The sequence below is a fragment of the Schistocerca piceifrons genome, chromosome 9 (assembly GCF_021461385.2).
Source record: "Schistocerca piceifrons isolate TAMUIC-IGC-003096 chromosome 9, iqSchPice1.1, whole genome shotgun sequence".
NCBI lineage: Eukaryota > Metazoa > Arthropoda > Insecta > Orthoptera > Acrididae > Schistocerca > Schistocerca piceifrons.
Genome location: NC_060146.1, coordinates 148050122 through 148064956, shown reverse-complemented (window position 1 = coordinate 148064956; position 14835 = coordinate 148050122). Strand labels below are relative to the sequence as shown.

At 39.9% G+C, this 14835-nt stretch overlaps 1 protein-coding gene across 1 annotated transcript in view; it reads right to left on the bottom strand.

Annotated features, from left to right (window-relative positions):
* The window catches only part of LOC124716771 (nuclear factor related to kappa-B-binding protein-like), a 215137-nt gene that overhangs the window by 106224 nt on the left and 94078 nt on the right, over positions 1-14835 (bottom strand). Inside the window, 3 exon segments of the mRNA XM_047243318.1 lie at positions 2782-3000; positions 10039-10172; positions 14077-14307. Of these exon segments, the coding sequence (XP_047099274.1) occupies positions 2782-3000; positions 10039-10172; positions 14077-14307 (584 nt within the window).

Below are 14835 nucleotides of genomic sequence, written 5' to 3'. Positions count from 1 at the left end.
TAGCTGACAGTAAGTACTAGAAAATAATAGCAAATAGATATTCAGCATGAATTATGTTAACACAGTCTATTGTTTGTCTTCAGTTCATTAGCATAAAAGATGTCGGTCATTTGCCATACACTCATGAAATTCTGGATCAGTCTTTAATGCAGTCTACTGTCAGCACTGGTATGGTGCCTTGACCCTCAAATGGATTGCCATTTTTCACTGTAAATATATTGTCTAATATCTGCAAATGTATGGTGTTATGATGTTCAACAGAAAGATGGCACACTGTCAAATTTTGCTGTATTCCAGACTGCCGTTTGGATCCTGAAATCACAACAAATAGAAGTATGTAACATATATTTTGTGTCATGTTGCTGGATAACTCCCACAGGTGATACTGGTTATTTTTCTTCTAATAAGTTCATGATCAACTAGAGCACATTCTATGACACGTCATCAACACGGAGGTCCAACTGAAAAAACCTGAAGTGAATAAATCCTGAACTTACTGATTCATTTCACTAACAACAGGACCTTACAGAATGCCCCTCTGATTTGCTTTTCTTCCTATTTATATGAGATGAAGCTCAGAGCTCGCACATCAGTTTCCTAGAGAAGTATGATGCAACAGTCAGAAAAATTGTCATTAAAGGTTGGAAGCTTTCCGAGTGTTGTTAAGTATAAAATATTTCTGACTTACTAACACTGGAGTGAAGAACACAAACATCTCTTAATCGTAAAGTCACCAGTTCAAATATCATTGGCAACGCATTTTTTACGATTTTATTTGAACTCAATATTTATAAATAAATGAAAATGTTAATGAACAAATATTTAATTATAATATTTTAATAAAAGTAATATCTTTTTAGTTTTAATTATTAGTCACCTGAAAATTCAAGTATTCACAACAAATTAAAACATGGTACAAAATGTGAAACATCAAATAAAAATTAAAATGTTATTTTATTTCTAGAGATCGTACACTATTACTGGTGTATATATTTCTTTTCATTTAACTAAAAGGCATTTCATATGTCTGTGTTAACTTTTAATTTATTTTCATATTACCAGTGATAAAAATAAAAATGTGTTACTTTCATTAAAAACTATGATTTAATGTTACTTAACTGATGTTTCATTTGATAATAAATACAAATTAAGGAAAAAAGCTGTTAAATACAAGATTCCATGTAAAACTCCCCCATCCTTAATTGTAATCCACAGCTTTAATTATCATTCTCATACCCAGTTTTGGTTCAGGCATCTTTGCTTGCTCCACTTTCAAGTCATCTTTGCCTGCTCCAATTCCAAGTAAACTGCAGCTAGTATTTCCATCTCTACTTCCAATGCCCAACATTTATTTTCCCTTGAGGGGCATATTTGTATATTTATTTAAGTAGTCATTCATCTAACATTCCTTCAATATGTTTACACCGTTTCTTTCCACATTCCTCTATTTTCTGAAATAGGCTTTTAGCAGTCAGTTCGTATCTAATTTCACTATTCTTTATCCAATCTATAAGGATGTACCAAGCGAGTGATTTTAGAAGTCTTATTTGTGTTCTATGAATCCTCCTCTCTCAGCCGGCAGTTAGAGTCACTGTCTCTGACTCGTACATTAGAAATGATACTGCCATCACATTATAAAATTTTAGTGTCATCTGTTCCCTAAATTATTTGAGGAGAGTGTGAATTATAGTACCTACCAACTGTTGAAGTTTTTGGAATTTGTATTTTCAATCACTGGATAAAATACACAATATAAGCTCCCTTGGTCTAGGAGATTATATGGGTTAATTAATGATTATTATGTTACAATCCTCTTGTTGTAGTTGACCGTGTATATTGAGACTTCGTTCACTGTTAAATGCAATGGTGTGGTACTAACTGATGGAGACACATTAAGAACTGGTAAAATTTAATTTATTTCCTTTTATCACACTGCACAAATATAAACACACTATTATTCAAACTGTGTGCCACTACTATTAAACATAGAGATAAATCCTTTGCTACGCAACCGCCTTTGGCTCACGCAGCCTACACCTTCCACAGCCTTTCAACAACTGCCTCTGCTTGCAACTCTCTTCGCCACTGGGCATTGTCGCCCTCCCAAGAACTACCACTTACAGATACTACACACCAGTACCCTCACAACAAGACCTCACAGGTTTTAGAAGTATTTATTTGTTCTAGCAGTTTATCAAAAAGTATTATTTTTGCTCTTAAATGCTCCTTACTGTCGAATGTCACTGTCTTAGTTTGATCTTTAGATATTATCATATTACAATCATTGACTACCTTGTACAAAAATCAAATTGCTCTCTGTAATTCATCTTCCTAGACCATTACGAATATCTGATTATCTGCAAAAAGGAGCATATTTATAACTTTATTATTGAGTTTATAATGGTGCACAACTTTAATCTGAAAGTATTATTTGTATTTTTACTAGAATTCAAACACCCTTTTCATCTGAAAATTTCCTGTATACATGATGTGTGTACAACACGTACTGCATAATGGTCTTTGATCGAAACTGGTCACACAATAAATAAACAACTTAAGTTGTTACATGATGTCATTTTCACAAGCACATACTATTCACTCAGCTAGTAGGGACTATGTTAATTAACTACAAATACTTTGTACTTAGCACTGGTCAGAAGTCTTCCAACATTCAAAGGAGGTTTTTTCGAGTTTGCTTTAGGAAATGATATCCAGTCATTGAGCGTCAAATCCTGCACATATCAAGGAAATTGAAGGGGGCGACTCGTAAGTCAGTGTTACCTGTATTGTTTGCTGGCCAGCCGATGTGGTCACCTGCAGGTTGTGGATGGCAGTGCCCGCACTACTACCGGCAACCCTGATCTGCTGGTGCACACTCGAGCGCCCACCACGTCCCCCCGCCATGGCGCCGACCACTGGCACGCCCTTCCCTGGCGCGGTAGTGACCACCACTTGCTGAGCTGTGCCACCCGCAGAGGACGCTGTCGTGGTGGACTGCAACTGAGATGAGCCGGTAGCTGATTCGGATACAGAATATACCTGTGAAACGGTTTTTGTCATCGAGTAGTTCAAAAGGTGGGTTAAATTACGATTTTCTGTATTGAATTAATGCTCAAACACAATTAACTGAGAACTAAAGAAGAAACAACAGCTTATAATTGTCGGTGCTGCTGCTGTTGCTGTGATCTCCAGCCCACAGGTTGATTCAGTGCAGCATGAGCTCTACCTATAGTTCATTTTAAATGCCATTAACATGAGCACCCACTAATAACATAGAATCCAAAGTCCGTGGATATACAGGGTGTACCTGAAGTGTTGTAATAAACTATGAGGGGTTGTCTTGAGGAACAAATCAATGACAGAAACCTGTGTCCGGAAATGTCATTCAATGATGCTGCAGAGCATTGCAGTTATAGGTGCCAGTGCCTGTCACTAGCCCACTCTGCTGCATCAAACGTGACTTTGTACATTGACGGACCATAGGTGGAATGTCTCGCAATTTTATTTGTTATTCAGTGTTTGCGACTGATTGCCACGATCATCAGTGGGGATGACGGAGTGAGCTGCTGTGTCGATCGGTCTTGTCTCGTATGTGTGCGATGCTCTGTTGCCTCGGTGGATTTCTCCTGGAACTGCCCTAAAATCTCCACTGTTTATTGGTATATAGGAGAAAAATAAACTCTGTATGCAAACTGTGGCCCAAAAGCATCACCCACCAAGGTAACAGCCTGTATATGCAGCAGCTAGCTCCACCTTCTCCACTGGCGATCGTGGCTGTCAGTCACAATCACTGAATAACAAACAACACTGCGAGACCTGTGGTCCATCAGTGTACAAAGTCATGTTTGCTGCTGAATGGATGGCCTAGTGACAGATGCCGGTGTCTATAACTACGGAACTCTGAAGCATCATTGGATGATGTTTCTGGAGACGGGTTCCTTTCCTGAATTTGTTCCTCAAGATACACTCTACAACCCCTTGAAGATTATCACAACATTTATGCGACACCCTGTATATTTGATGTGATCTTAACTTTATAAAAACAAGGGCTTTCAGTAAAATCAAACATCGAAAAGTCCAGGATGGAATAACAATAAATGGCCAAGGGAGTGTGAGTTGCACTTGTGTGAATGTGTGTATTTTCTATTTCTGAAGGACTTTTTTGGCCAAAAACTTTATTTTTTAGCAGACTTTTCATTATCCCTTTCTGCAATTTGCCACCTCCTCTATGAGTAAAATAGCCACCTATCCATAACATAAAAAAAACTTTTATTATTGTTCAGTGCAAAAACCATAGCATGGGTGGGACGTGCTGAAATAGCTCCTTCTTTCAGTATTGCCACCTTCAGCCTAGGTAAAACCAATGCAACACGATCTTGAAAATATGCACATCTGTGGCTGTCAAACCACCTGCTGGCTGCACTTGTCGATGTTGTTTTAAGACTGTCAGCACACCTGCTGAAGTGCTCTCCTTCAGCTGAGTCTGCCGGCTTATTCCAGTGGCTTGTGACATCAACCTCCTGGTGCCAAACAATCCCTGTGCCAGAATTAGGACATCTTATGAATTGAATTAAGTTTCACATAATTTTAAGTTATACCGATAATTCAGCACATCTGAGTGACATTTAGAGGCCATCACAAACTTCTGGTTCTATTTGCATGCAACTTCTGTTTATAACACATTGAGTGAACCATGTTGAAAGGGGGGTGGAAGAGATAAGAACATACAAAAACAACAATCACTAGAAAAAGTAAATATAGAAATAAAACAGAATGTTGTTATCATCGCATTTATCATATGATTCTTTTTAGCCAAAGAAATACGAAACTGGAATCAGATTTTGTCCAGCCAAATTATCTTTATTAATGCTTTAATAAATTAACAGTAATAAGAAACATTGTATTTCAAGTAAAAGTAATGATAAGAATTGTGGTACGTTGTCCTTGTGCTTTGACTGAAATATACCCATTGCTTGAAACGGCTTTTCAAAAAGATTCTGACTTCTTAAACATGTAAGCAAAAGCTAGGTATAGTTCTAACACAGAAAGTAAATACAAGAAGCTGAACCACACAAATACTGCTGATAAAGAAGATATAAGTATAAAGACTGATACATAAAGGGACAGATAATTTCAAGCAATCCTATGTTGTAGTGAACGTCTCTGCTATGTTACATCAAAACCAACTTTTATTACATAGAAATTTAGGTTATTGTTTTCCAAAGAAGCTTTAATCTTAAGCAATAGATTCGGAATAGATCATATGGTCGCAGTTGACCTCTGCTTTGTGAAAAGAGCTGCAAGTTCAACAGGATTACACTGAGGTATCAAAAGTCATGGGATACCTTCTAATATCGCATTGGACCTCCTTTTGCCTGGCGTATTAATGTGGTACAGACTCAACAAGTTGTTGGAAGTCCCCTACAGAAATACTAAACCATGTTGCCTCTACAGCCATCCATAACAGCGAAAGTGTTGCAAATGCACGATTTTGTGCACAAACTGACATTTAAGGGACATAAATGTTTGCTGGGATACATGTCAGGTAATCTGAGTGGCCGAACCATTCGCTCATGCTGTCCAGACTGTTCTTCCAACCAATCGTGAAGAACTGTGGATGGTGACACGGCGCACTGTCATCCATAAAAACTACATAATTGTTTGGGAACATGAAATCCGCGAGTGGCTGCAATGGTCTCCGAGTAGCCACACATAAATATTTCCAGTCAGTGATCAGTTCCATCAGACCAGAGGAGCCAGTTGACTCTGCGTAAACAAAGCGCACAGCGTTATGTAGCCACCACCAGCTCGCACAGTGCCTTGTTGACAAGTCTGTGGCTTCATGGGGTCTGCACAACACTCAAACCCTACTATCAGCTCTTGCCAAATGAAATTAAGACTCAACTGACCAAGCCTCAGTTTTCCAGTTGTCTAGAGGCAACTGATATGGTCGCAATTCCAGGAGAGACACTGCAGATGATATCGAGCCTTTAGCAGAGGTACTCATATCGGTCATCTGCTGCCTTAGCCCAATAACACCAAATTTCCCCACAATGTCCTATTTCACCACAATGTCCTAACTGGTACGCTTGTTGTACATCTCACACTGATTTCTGTCATTATTTCACGCAGTGTTGCTTGCCTGTTAGCACTGACATGCAGTGTTGCTTGCCTGTTAGCACTGACAACATTAAGCAAATGCTGCTGCTCTTGGTTGTGAATAACTGTGTTCTCATTGGTGAGAGGCAATACCTGAAATTTTGTTTTCTCAGCATACTCTAGACACTATGGACATCAGAATATTGAATTTCCAAATAATTTCTGAAATGGAATGTCCCATGTATTTAGCTCCAACTACCATTCAAGGTTCCCAGTCTGTTAGTTCCCATCGTGCAACCATGTTCAAGTTGGAAACTGTTTCACACGAATCACCTCAGTAAAAATGACAATTCTGCCAATGCACTGCCCTTTTATACATTGTGTATGCGATACTACCACCATCTGGATATGTGCATATAGCTTTCCCATGACTTTTGTCATTTCAGTATATATCACAAGCCCATGCTAGTCTATCCGGTGCAAGCTCCTTCATCTCTGCATGGCTTTGATCATTTGAGCCTGCTTTCTGCAGTCAAGACTTGGTCTCTCTTTACAGTTTTTACCTCCCACACTTCCCTCCAATCCCAAAATGACAACTCCTTGATGCCTAGGGATGTGTGCTTTCACTCCTTCCCTCCATTTAAGGCCTGGCCAGACAGAATCTGGCCTGCCGCTGCGACGGACGGTGCAGCGGTGGGCCGGACCCGTCAGCGGCCAGGGACGCCACACAGGCAACGGCCGGCCGGCCGGCCGCAGCGACTCTTGATATGTCAGCTGTGTTACACTGTGGAAGGGGCCGAACCCCATTATCAAGCTTGCATGCGTAGCGCGATTGTCTTGGCGTTAGACGATTTGGAATTCTCACGCGGGACGCGTTATCTTTGTGCGATTTTATTTATTTATTTATTTATTTATTTTAATTGCAGAAATGAGTAGCTCGCATTAGCGATATGAAATGGCACCAAGAAGAGATGGTGGGTGCACGACATTAATAGCAAGAGAGAAAGCTTAGGAGAATACCATCATCTGTGTATTGATCTAAGAGTCTGACGAAGATAGGTTCTTCAAATATTTTCGTATGTCCCGAGAATGTTTCGAGGAAATGCATCGCCTGATAAAAAGGTAGCACCGAGAAGTGCACAACGAACTGGAGAAAGCCAATTGATACAAGGCACAGGCTAACCATTTGTTTGAGGTACGTCTTACCGTTTGTGGCCTCTTTGTGCTTCAAACAGAAGTCATATAAATTATTCCATTTCAGTTTTGCTGTATCATATAAAAGGTTCAGCGGAAGAAAGTTCTATCTCACAACGTAGTTACGAGTGGAGTGATAAATTTATTTGCAGTGTTTACGAATACAGCAAACGATAGTAACATCTAGTTCCGTATGTCCCGCTACAGAGGCCTTTCTACTTAATAGATTGTTTTGTTTCATTGTATTCATACCATTGTCACTGAATTTAAACAAACATATCTTTGGTCGTTAACTTATCCGTTCGTTCTATCGGCATAACAGATTTTAATCTTTTCCAGATACTTGACTACAGGTGACAGTCACCAGACCATAGCTTTTTCTTTTCGGTTAGGACGTTCAACAGTCTCAGATATTTTGAAATAAGTGTGCCAGGCAATATGGACTGTTCTACAGCCCAAGTATTTATTTACATACTCCTACAACAGAGATGTGGAAGAAATCTGAAGAAGGGTTTCTAGAACTTTGGGGGTTTCCGGACTGCCTTGGAAGCATAGACGGAAAGCTTAACGGGTTAAAATGCCCGAAGGATAGTGGATCCCAGTTCCTCTGTTACAAACAGTTCTTTCAGCTAGTTCTCCTGGCGATCGTTGATCCACACTACGGAGTTTACAGTAGTTGATACTGGAAGTTATGGACGTCACAGTGACAACACTATTTCTGAGAATTCAGCTTTCTATCAAGAGTACATTGAGGGCAAAAGTATTCTATCTCCAAATCAGGATCGCGTGTATCATACAAAAAGTTGTATTCTCTCACCTCCTCTGTAAGTCTTTCTGTGTCCATGATGCATGCACTATGAGCTGCAAGACAAAAACCGCCTCACGCCGCTGCTTCCAGTGTGACAGCAGAGCAGTTGAGTGCACCAACAGAGGCAAGCAGCCGCTCCGGCTTGCGGCGAATCTGTAATCTGTGACAACCCGGCGGTGGTCGGTGCGGCAGGCCGCATGCTGGTGCGGCAGAGCCGCACTTTGTGTGACCGCCGCCATACAGTAACGAGCGATTCAACAGTGCAGCCTGCCGGCTGCGGTTCAAGGCCACAGGCCGGACGGCCAGGCCGCATTCTGTCTGGCCAGGCCTTTAGTCAAGTTGTGCCATAAGGTCACCCCCCCCCCCCCCCACTTTGTTTACTTGATCTGTGACTTTCATGTAACGCATCGTCCTTGAAATATATTTGTTCAACTTGAAGTTATAACACATTTACTTAACTCACACTTACCACCAATCTCTTACCCGGCACAAAGTTCCAAGCAAATGGAAGAAAGTGCAGGTGACTCCCATATATAAGAATGGTAAGAGAACAGATGCAGAAAATTACAGATAATATCCTTAACATCACTTTGCTGCAGAATTCTTGAGCATATTCTACGTTAGAACATAGTAAATTTTCTTGAGACAGAAAAGCTTCTGTACACAAATCATCACTGATTTTGAAAGGATTGCTCATTCGAAAATCAGCTTGCCCTTTTCTCACACGATATCCTGCAAACTGTGGATGGAGAGCAACAGGCAGATTCCGTATTCCTAGATTTCTGAGAAGTGCTAGATACGGTGCCCCACAGCAGGCTGTTAATGGTCCGAGTGTACGGAACAGGTTCCACATATGTTAGTGGCTCAAAGGCTTCTTACGTAATAGAATCCAGTACTTTGTCCCTGACGGTGATTGTTAATCAGATAACGGAGTATCATCAGGAGGGCCCCTGTGAAGTGTGAGAGGACCACTCTTGTTCGCTATATATATGTAAATGATTCTGATGGACTGGGTGAGCAGCAAGCTGATGTTGTTAGTTAATTATGTTTTGCTGTACAGAAGGGTACCATTGTTGCATGACTGTAGGAGGGTACAAGACGACCTGCCCAAAATTTCTAGTTGGTGTGATGAATGTCCACTAGCTCAAATGTAGAGAAACGTAACTTAATGCAAATGAATAGGAAAAACAAACACACAGTGTTACAGTGTTAGCGGTGTGCTGCTTGAAACAATCACGGCGATTAAATATCCAGGCATAACATTGCAAAGTGATTGGACCTGGAACAAGCACAAAAGGATGGTAGTAGAGAAGACAAATGGTCAGTTTAGGTTTACTGCAAGAATTTTAGGAAAGAGTAGCTAATCTGTAAAGTAGACCACTAATAAAACACAAGTGCGGCCCATTCTTGAGTAATGCTCGAGTGTTTGGAAACCCCACCGGGCCAGATTAAGGGAAGACATCTTCGATCAACATCAGCGTATAATGGAAATGCTCTGTGAACTGAAATGGGAATCTCTGGAGTGAGAGAGACATTCCTTTTGTGAAACACTAATGAGAACATTTAGGCAACTGACACTTACAGATGACTTCAGAACAATTCTACTGCCGCCAACACACATGTAGTGTAAGGACCTCGAAGACGAGACAAGGGAAATGAGTGTTTATGCAGACAACACACACATGTGGTTGTTTTCTTTCACTCCGTTTGCAAGCAAGATAGGAAAGTTAGTGGCACAAGGTACCCTCCACCACAGTAGCTTGTGGAGTATGTATGTCGACGTAGGACACAACACACACACACTACACTGCAATGTAAAATATTCTAGGGACACTCATTCACTGCCTGGACTGGAAGCTTTCATCTTATCCTCAAATTTAATAAAAGTAATCCACGGGTCATTTGTAGTAAGGAGCTCACAACTGCCAGAGACTCACCTGCTCTCCAGAAGTGACGCTGGCCAGCACACCTGCTTGCTGAGATTCTTGCCTTGGGCGCCGTCCACCGGGCTTACGTGGTCCGAGGGGCTTCTTAGCCTTTGTCACACCTTGTTGTTGCTGGTGGAGTCTCTCTGCAAAAGAAATATTATCTCAAATGATCCACCTTCTCCTTACAGGTAGATTAACTCAAATTACAATTGACAATTCCCTATGAAGAAAACCTCTGAGTGTGTAGCAGACACAAGGAAATGATCTATTGACATATAACTATCTGGGATCCTGAAAATATTGTTCTTGTCAAACACAACTGACTCTTCATTCACATGAAGTACAGAGTGCAGTCAGAGGAAAATCTCAAAAAAAAAAAAAAGGCTCTGAGCACTATGGGACTTAACTTCTAAGGTCATCAGTCCCCTAGAACTTAGAACTACTTAAACCTTACTAACCTAAGGACATCACACACATCCATGCCCGAGGCAGGATTCGAACCTGCGACCGTAGCAGTCACGCGGTTCCAGACTGTAGCGCCCTTAACCGCTTGGCCACCCCGGCCGGCAAGTGGATTCTAATTAAATTACGTGCCTAGGGAGTAAAGACTCAGTTGTGTGGCTAGAGCCATGATTTCCAAACAGAAAGGTCACAGTTTGCAGTAACTGACAGGGAGTCATTTAGCAAAACTAAAGTGATGCCTAAGTTTGACAAGGAAGTGTTATAGGCCCTCTGCTATTCTTAATCTAGATGTTGATGAGGAGCACGCAAATGTTTTCAGGTGATGCCATTTTTCACACTAACTAGTAAAATTATCAGAAGGCCAAAATGATTATGATTTAGAAAATATATCTGCGTGGTGCAGAAAGTGGCAATTACCCTAAACAGTAAAAAAAAAGTATGAGGTCCTCCACACTAGTTGATACAACAAAATACCTACAGATTACAACTACAAATTGGAACCACCACATAGAAAACGTTGTGGGAAAGGCTATGTCTTTGTATTTGCTGGCCTCTGCTATTAGTGGTCTCAAAAGTGTAGCTTGCAACACTATAGTGAATAATGTAACTATGTCAGTGTCTGAGAAACATCCTGCTATAATCGAGTTTCTAATTTGAAGAGTTTGTCCACATATGGAGCACCCTCTCCATCAGCATGATAATCCCAGACAATACACGAGCGTTGCAACATCTGCTACAATCTGGTATGATACATTCACTATTATCGATCTTCCTCCATACAGTCCTGACTTGGCCACATCCGATTATCTTCTGCTCTCAAAAGGTAAAGACCATTCTCAAGGATTTCACTTTGATAGTGATGAAGCAATGCAGGCAGATGTGAGGTTGTGGCTCTCTCTAAAAGGCCAAGCTTCTACAGTGATGGTATCAACAAACTGGTCTCTTGTTGGAAGAAACACATTTGTCGCTAGGGTGACTACGTTGAGAAATAAATATGTAGCTACAAAGATTAAAGGTGCAGAATGTTAACAACATTTGTTTGAATTAAAAAGCTATACAAAGTTTTCACAGAAACAATTTGGAGGCATTACCTTCCAGCATACCCTCATACTAAAGACACTGCCTATACTACACTTGTCCGTCCTTTTCTGAAGTACTGCCGCATGGCACGGAATCCTTACCATATAGGATTGACGAAGAACACAGAAAAATTTTAGTGAGAAGGAATTCGTTTTGTAGTATCACAAAAAAAGAAGAAGAGTGTCATGATATGATACGTGAGTTGTGTGGTAATCATTAAGACAAAGATGTTTCTAATTGTGGTGAGACTGTTTCAAAAAATATGTGACAATATTTTGTTGACTCCTACCTGCTCAGAGAGAACTGATCAACATAATAAAATAAGAGAAATCAGAGACTGAATGGGAAGATTTAGGTATTCATTTTTCCCCACATGCTATTCTAGAATGGAATGTTTGAGATATAGTATGCATGTGCTTCCATGTCTCTGCTAGACACTTAAGTGTGAAATGTAGAACGGTCATGTAAATGTAGATACAGATAGGAAACAAGAGTAAAAAATAATATAAAGTAAACAGCCCCTTCCTTTCAATTAATGGGAAAATCTAGATCCAACATGTAGTTTTAAAGCTTGTTCTACACTTTTCCCAGTGTAACGATGCGAGGAGTACCAAATTTGTTATAAAAGTCACTAAATTACTCAACGGACAGTTTTTTTCAGTACAGGTATTTCATTCATTCCAAGCAAGTATCGATTCGTGACGTCATCGTCTAGACACGAGTTGACTGTAATCTGAATTCGTTTTGGCAAACTAATAGTTTCTTTCAGGTGATAAAATTTTATTGATTATGAAATGAAAGTTCTTGAAGTTTACTCAGAATGGGAAATGTTAATAACTAATTGCAGGCCATAATTTATCTTTTTAATATGAAGGTGTTTTGAATTGTGTGTGCATGAAGAAGTGTGACATTATGTGCGGCTTTTACTCTGAGACAAGTTATCACTTACACTGCAAAAAGTGCGCGTGTACAATTTGCTGATCTGTGCGGTGAATTTTATTTTTAGTGATTTTCACTCGAATGGAGACAAATCCAGTTTCATGTAGACTTTATGCGAGATAGCCACATCACTTTATTACAAAAGAGTCATTTGGCCAATTAGGGAAAACTGAAATCTGCGCACTCAATTTGAATAACGTTATACGCTAGTGCGTGATTGAGCTGTCCAGTGGGGAATCATGTACAATAGTTGCAAACGCGCTTGGATTTAATGCACAAAGTTGGAAATTAATTTTAAGACAAGTGCTGATTTTGACAAAAATGGACCAAAAGTGTATTCAAAATATCAAGGTTTTGCTTTAATTGAGACACATATCACCTTGTTGATTATGTTGCTTAGCAACAGTGAAATGCAATTAATTAATTCATTAGAACGATTTGTGACGTAATAAGTCCCATTACACATACAAACTGTTACACGAAATTTCCTGACCGCTTGAGAGTATGAGAGTGACTTTATTTCCAGAAATGCCAATAAACCGGCGGTTTCAAAAGTTAAATTACTAACTGTTGTGTAACTTCACTGATTGTCCCACGCCACTACTGAATGTGTTGTATCGTGTCTCTTCATAAGAGATCTCAAGAAGCCGGGATAAACAAGAAGAAGACTAAAGTAGAGGCATCGGTATACCATAACAACTTAAAATAGCACAATAGTGATGTTGATGTGGCACAAAACGAGCATCAAACATTACATCAGTTTTTCTTGGCCATTTCTGTGGATCACTTTGACTTACAATCTTTAGTTAGCCCCTTCACAGTCAAATATTATCTACACACTGTTCAAAATTACTTTAGGACTGACACTGTGGCACAACTATGTGGAGGTGCAGAGTAGAGTTGCCACATCCTGCACAGAACACATGTACAATCTGAACATTTCGTTTCAATTATTTAAACTCCTATTATGATCCTTGCAGTGTGTATCTGAATTTGTTCCATGTCTGTTGAGTAGCCTACTTGATAAGGACTCAAAACACAGGAACAATACTCCAGAATTGATCCCACTAGCATCCTGTACACAAATTCCTTGTCCAACAAATTTTAGTCTTATATTCACCTTTGTTAATACTTTCCCATTTCATGTCAATTCATAGCATGCCCCCTAATAGTTACATGATTTGATGTGCTAAGAATATTCAACGCAAATCCTGTAATAATATACTATCAAGTTCTTTCAGGAATTATCTTCCAATCACCCACGTTTAAAGAGAGATGTCATTCATTATCCAAAGCAGAAATGTTGTTCAAGTTTTTCTGCATTTCCAACAACGATACTTTCCTGTAAACAAAAGCACTGTGAGCAAATAATCTTATTGTACTGCTCAGTCTATGTGATAAATCTTTTAAATATTGTATGGGAATTTCTGGCACAAAGCGAATAACTTGGAAGAGAAGCTAACAACTCACTGAACAGGAGAGGGTATATTCATGAAACATAACATGCAAAACCTGTTTATTCCAACACCAAGTGGAGCTCTGGCACAAAAGTATAAGAAAACATACCAAATTCCTGCTCAGAGCGGCCGCGGTGTAAGTATATCCAGATCTTCCGCTTGGTGTCGTACTTGACACAGGGGTCCGGCTCGTAGTGCAGGCGGTCGAGCGCCCCGCTCACCACAGAATGCAGGTAGTTCTCCTGGGCAATCGGAGCCAAGTACTGAGAGTCGCGCAGCAGCTCGCAGATGTCAGAGCGCGTGCCCTCGCCGTTGGGCAGGCGGGCCGTCGCGTCACGCACTGTAAGATGGCGACACACGAGTAAATGGTGGGTGGTGCGAGTGAAGAGTAGGCTTCAACTGTCACTTACTTCATTGGAAACAATCTTATGCCAGAATATAAATTATAAAAACCTGCAAAACAGGCAAGGATATAAAAATATGCAATTGTATCTAAATTATGATTAAGATCTACATCTATCTAAAATGATATTACTTTTTGCTGCATTAAATGAATACTTAGAAAACATTAAGAAAATATGTATAAAATGTTGAAACAGAAATACGAGCTGAAATTTGTACTTCACTCGTGATATGAGATACAGGTGAATAAAGTTTAGGTTTCTTCCTTTATATTGTATCGCTCTGAAACTCATAACAACTATTAAACTATTTAGTTACACAAATTAGTCACCCTCAAGGTAGCACTAAGCATACAGGAAGGTAAGTTTTAAAAGCTAATTCCTTCAGAGAACTCACTTGCTGCAAGTAATGTAAACTACAGTTCAAAATATAGGAAGTGGCAGCAGAAGAATACACATATGAAGGT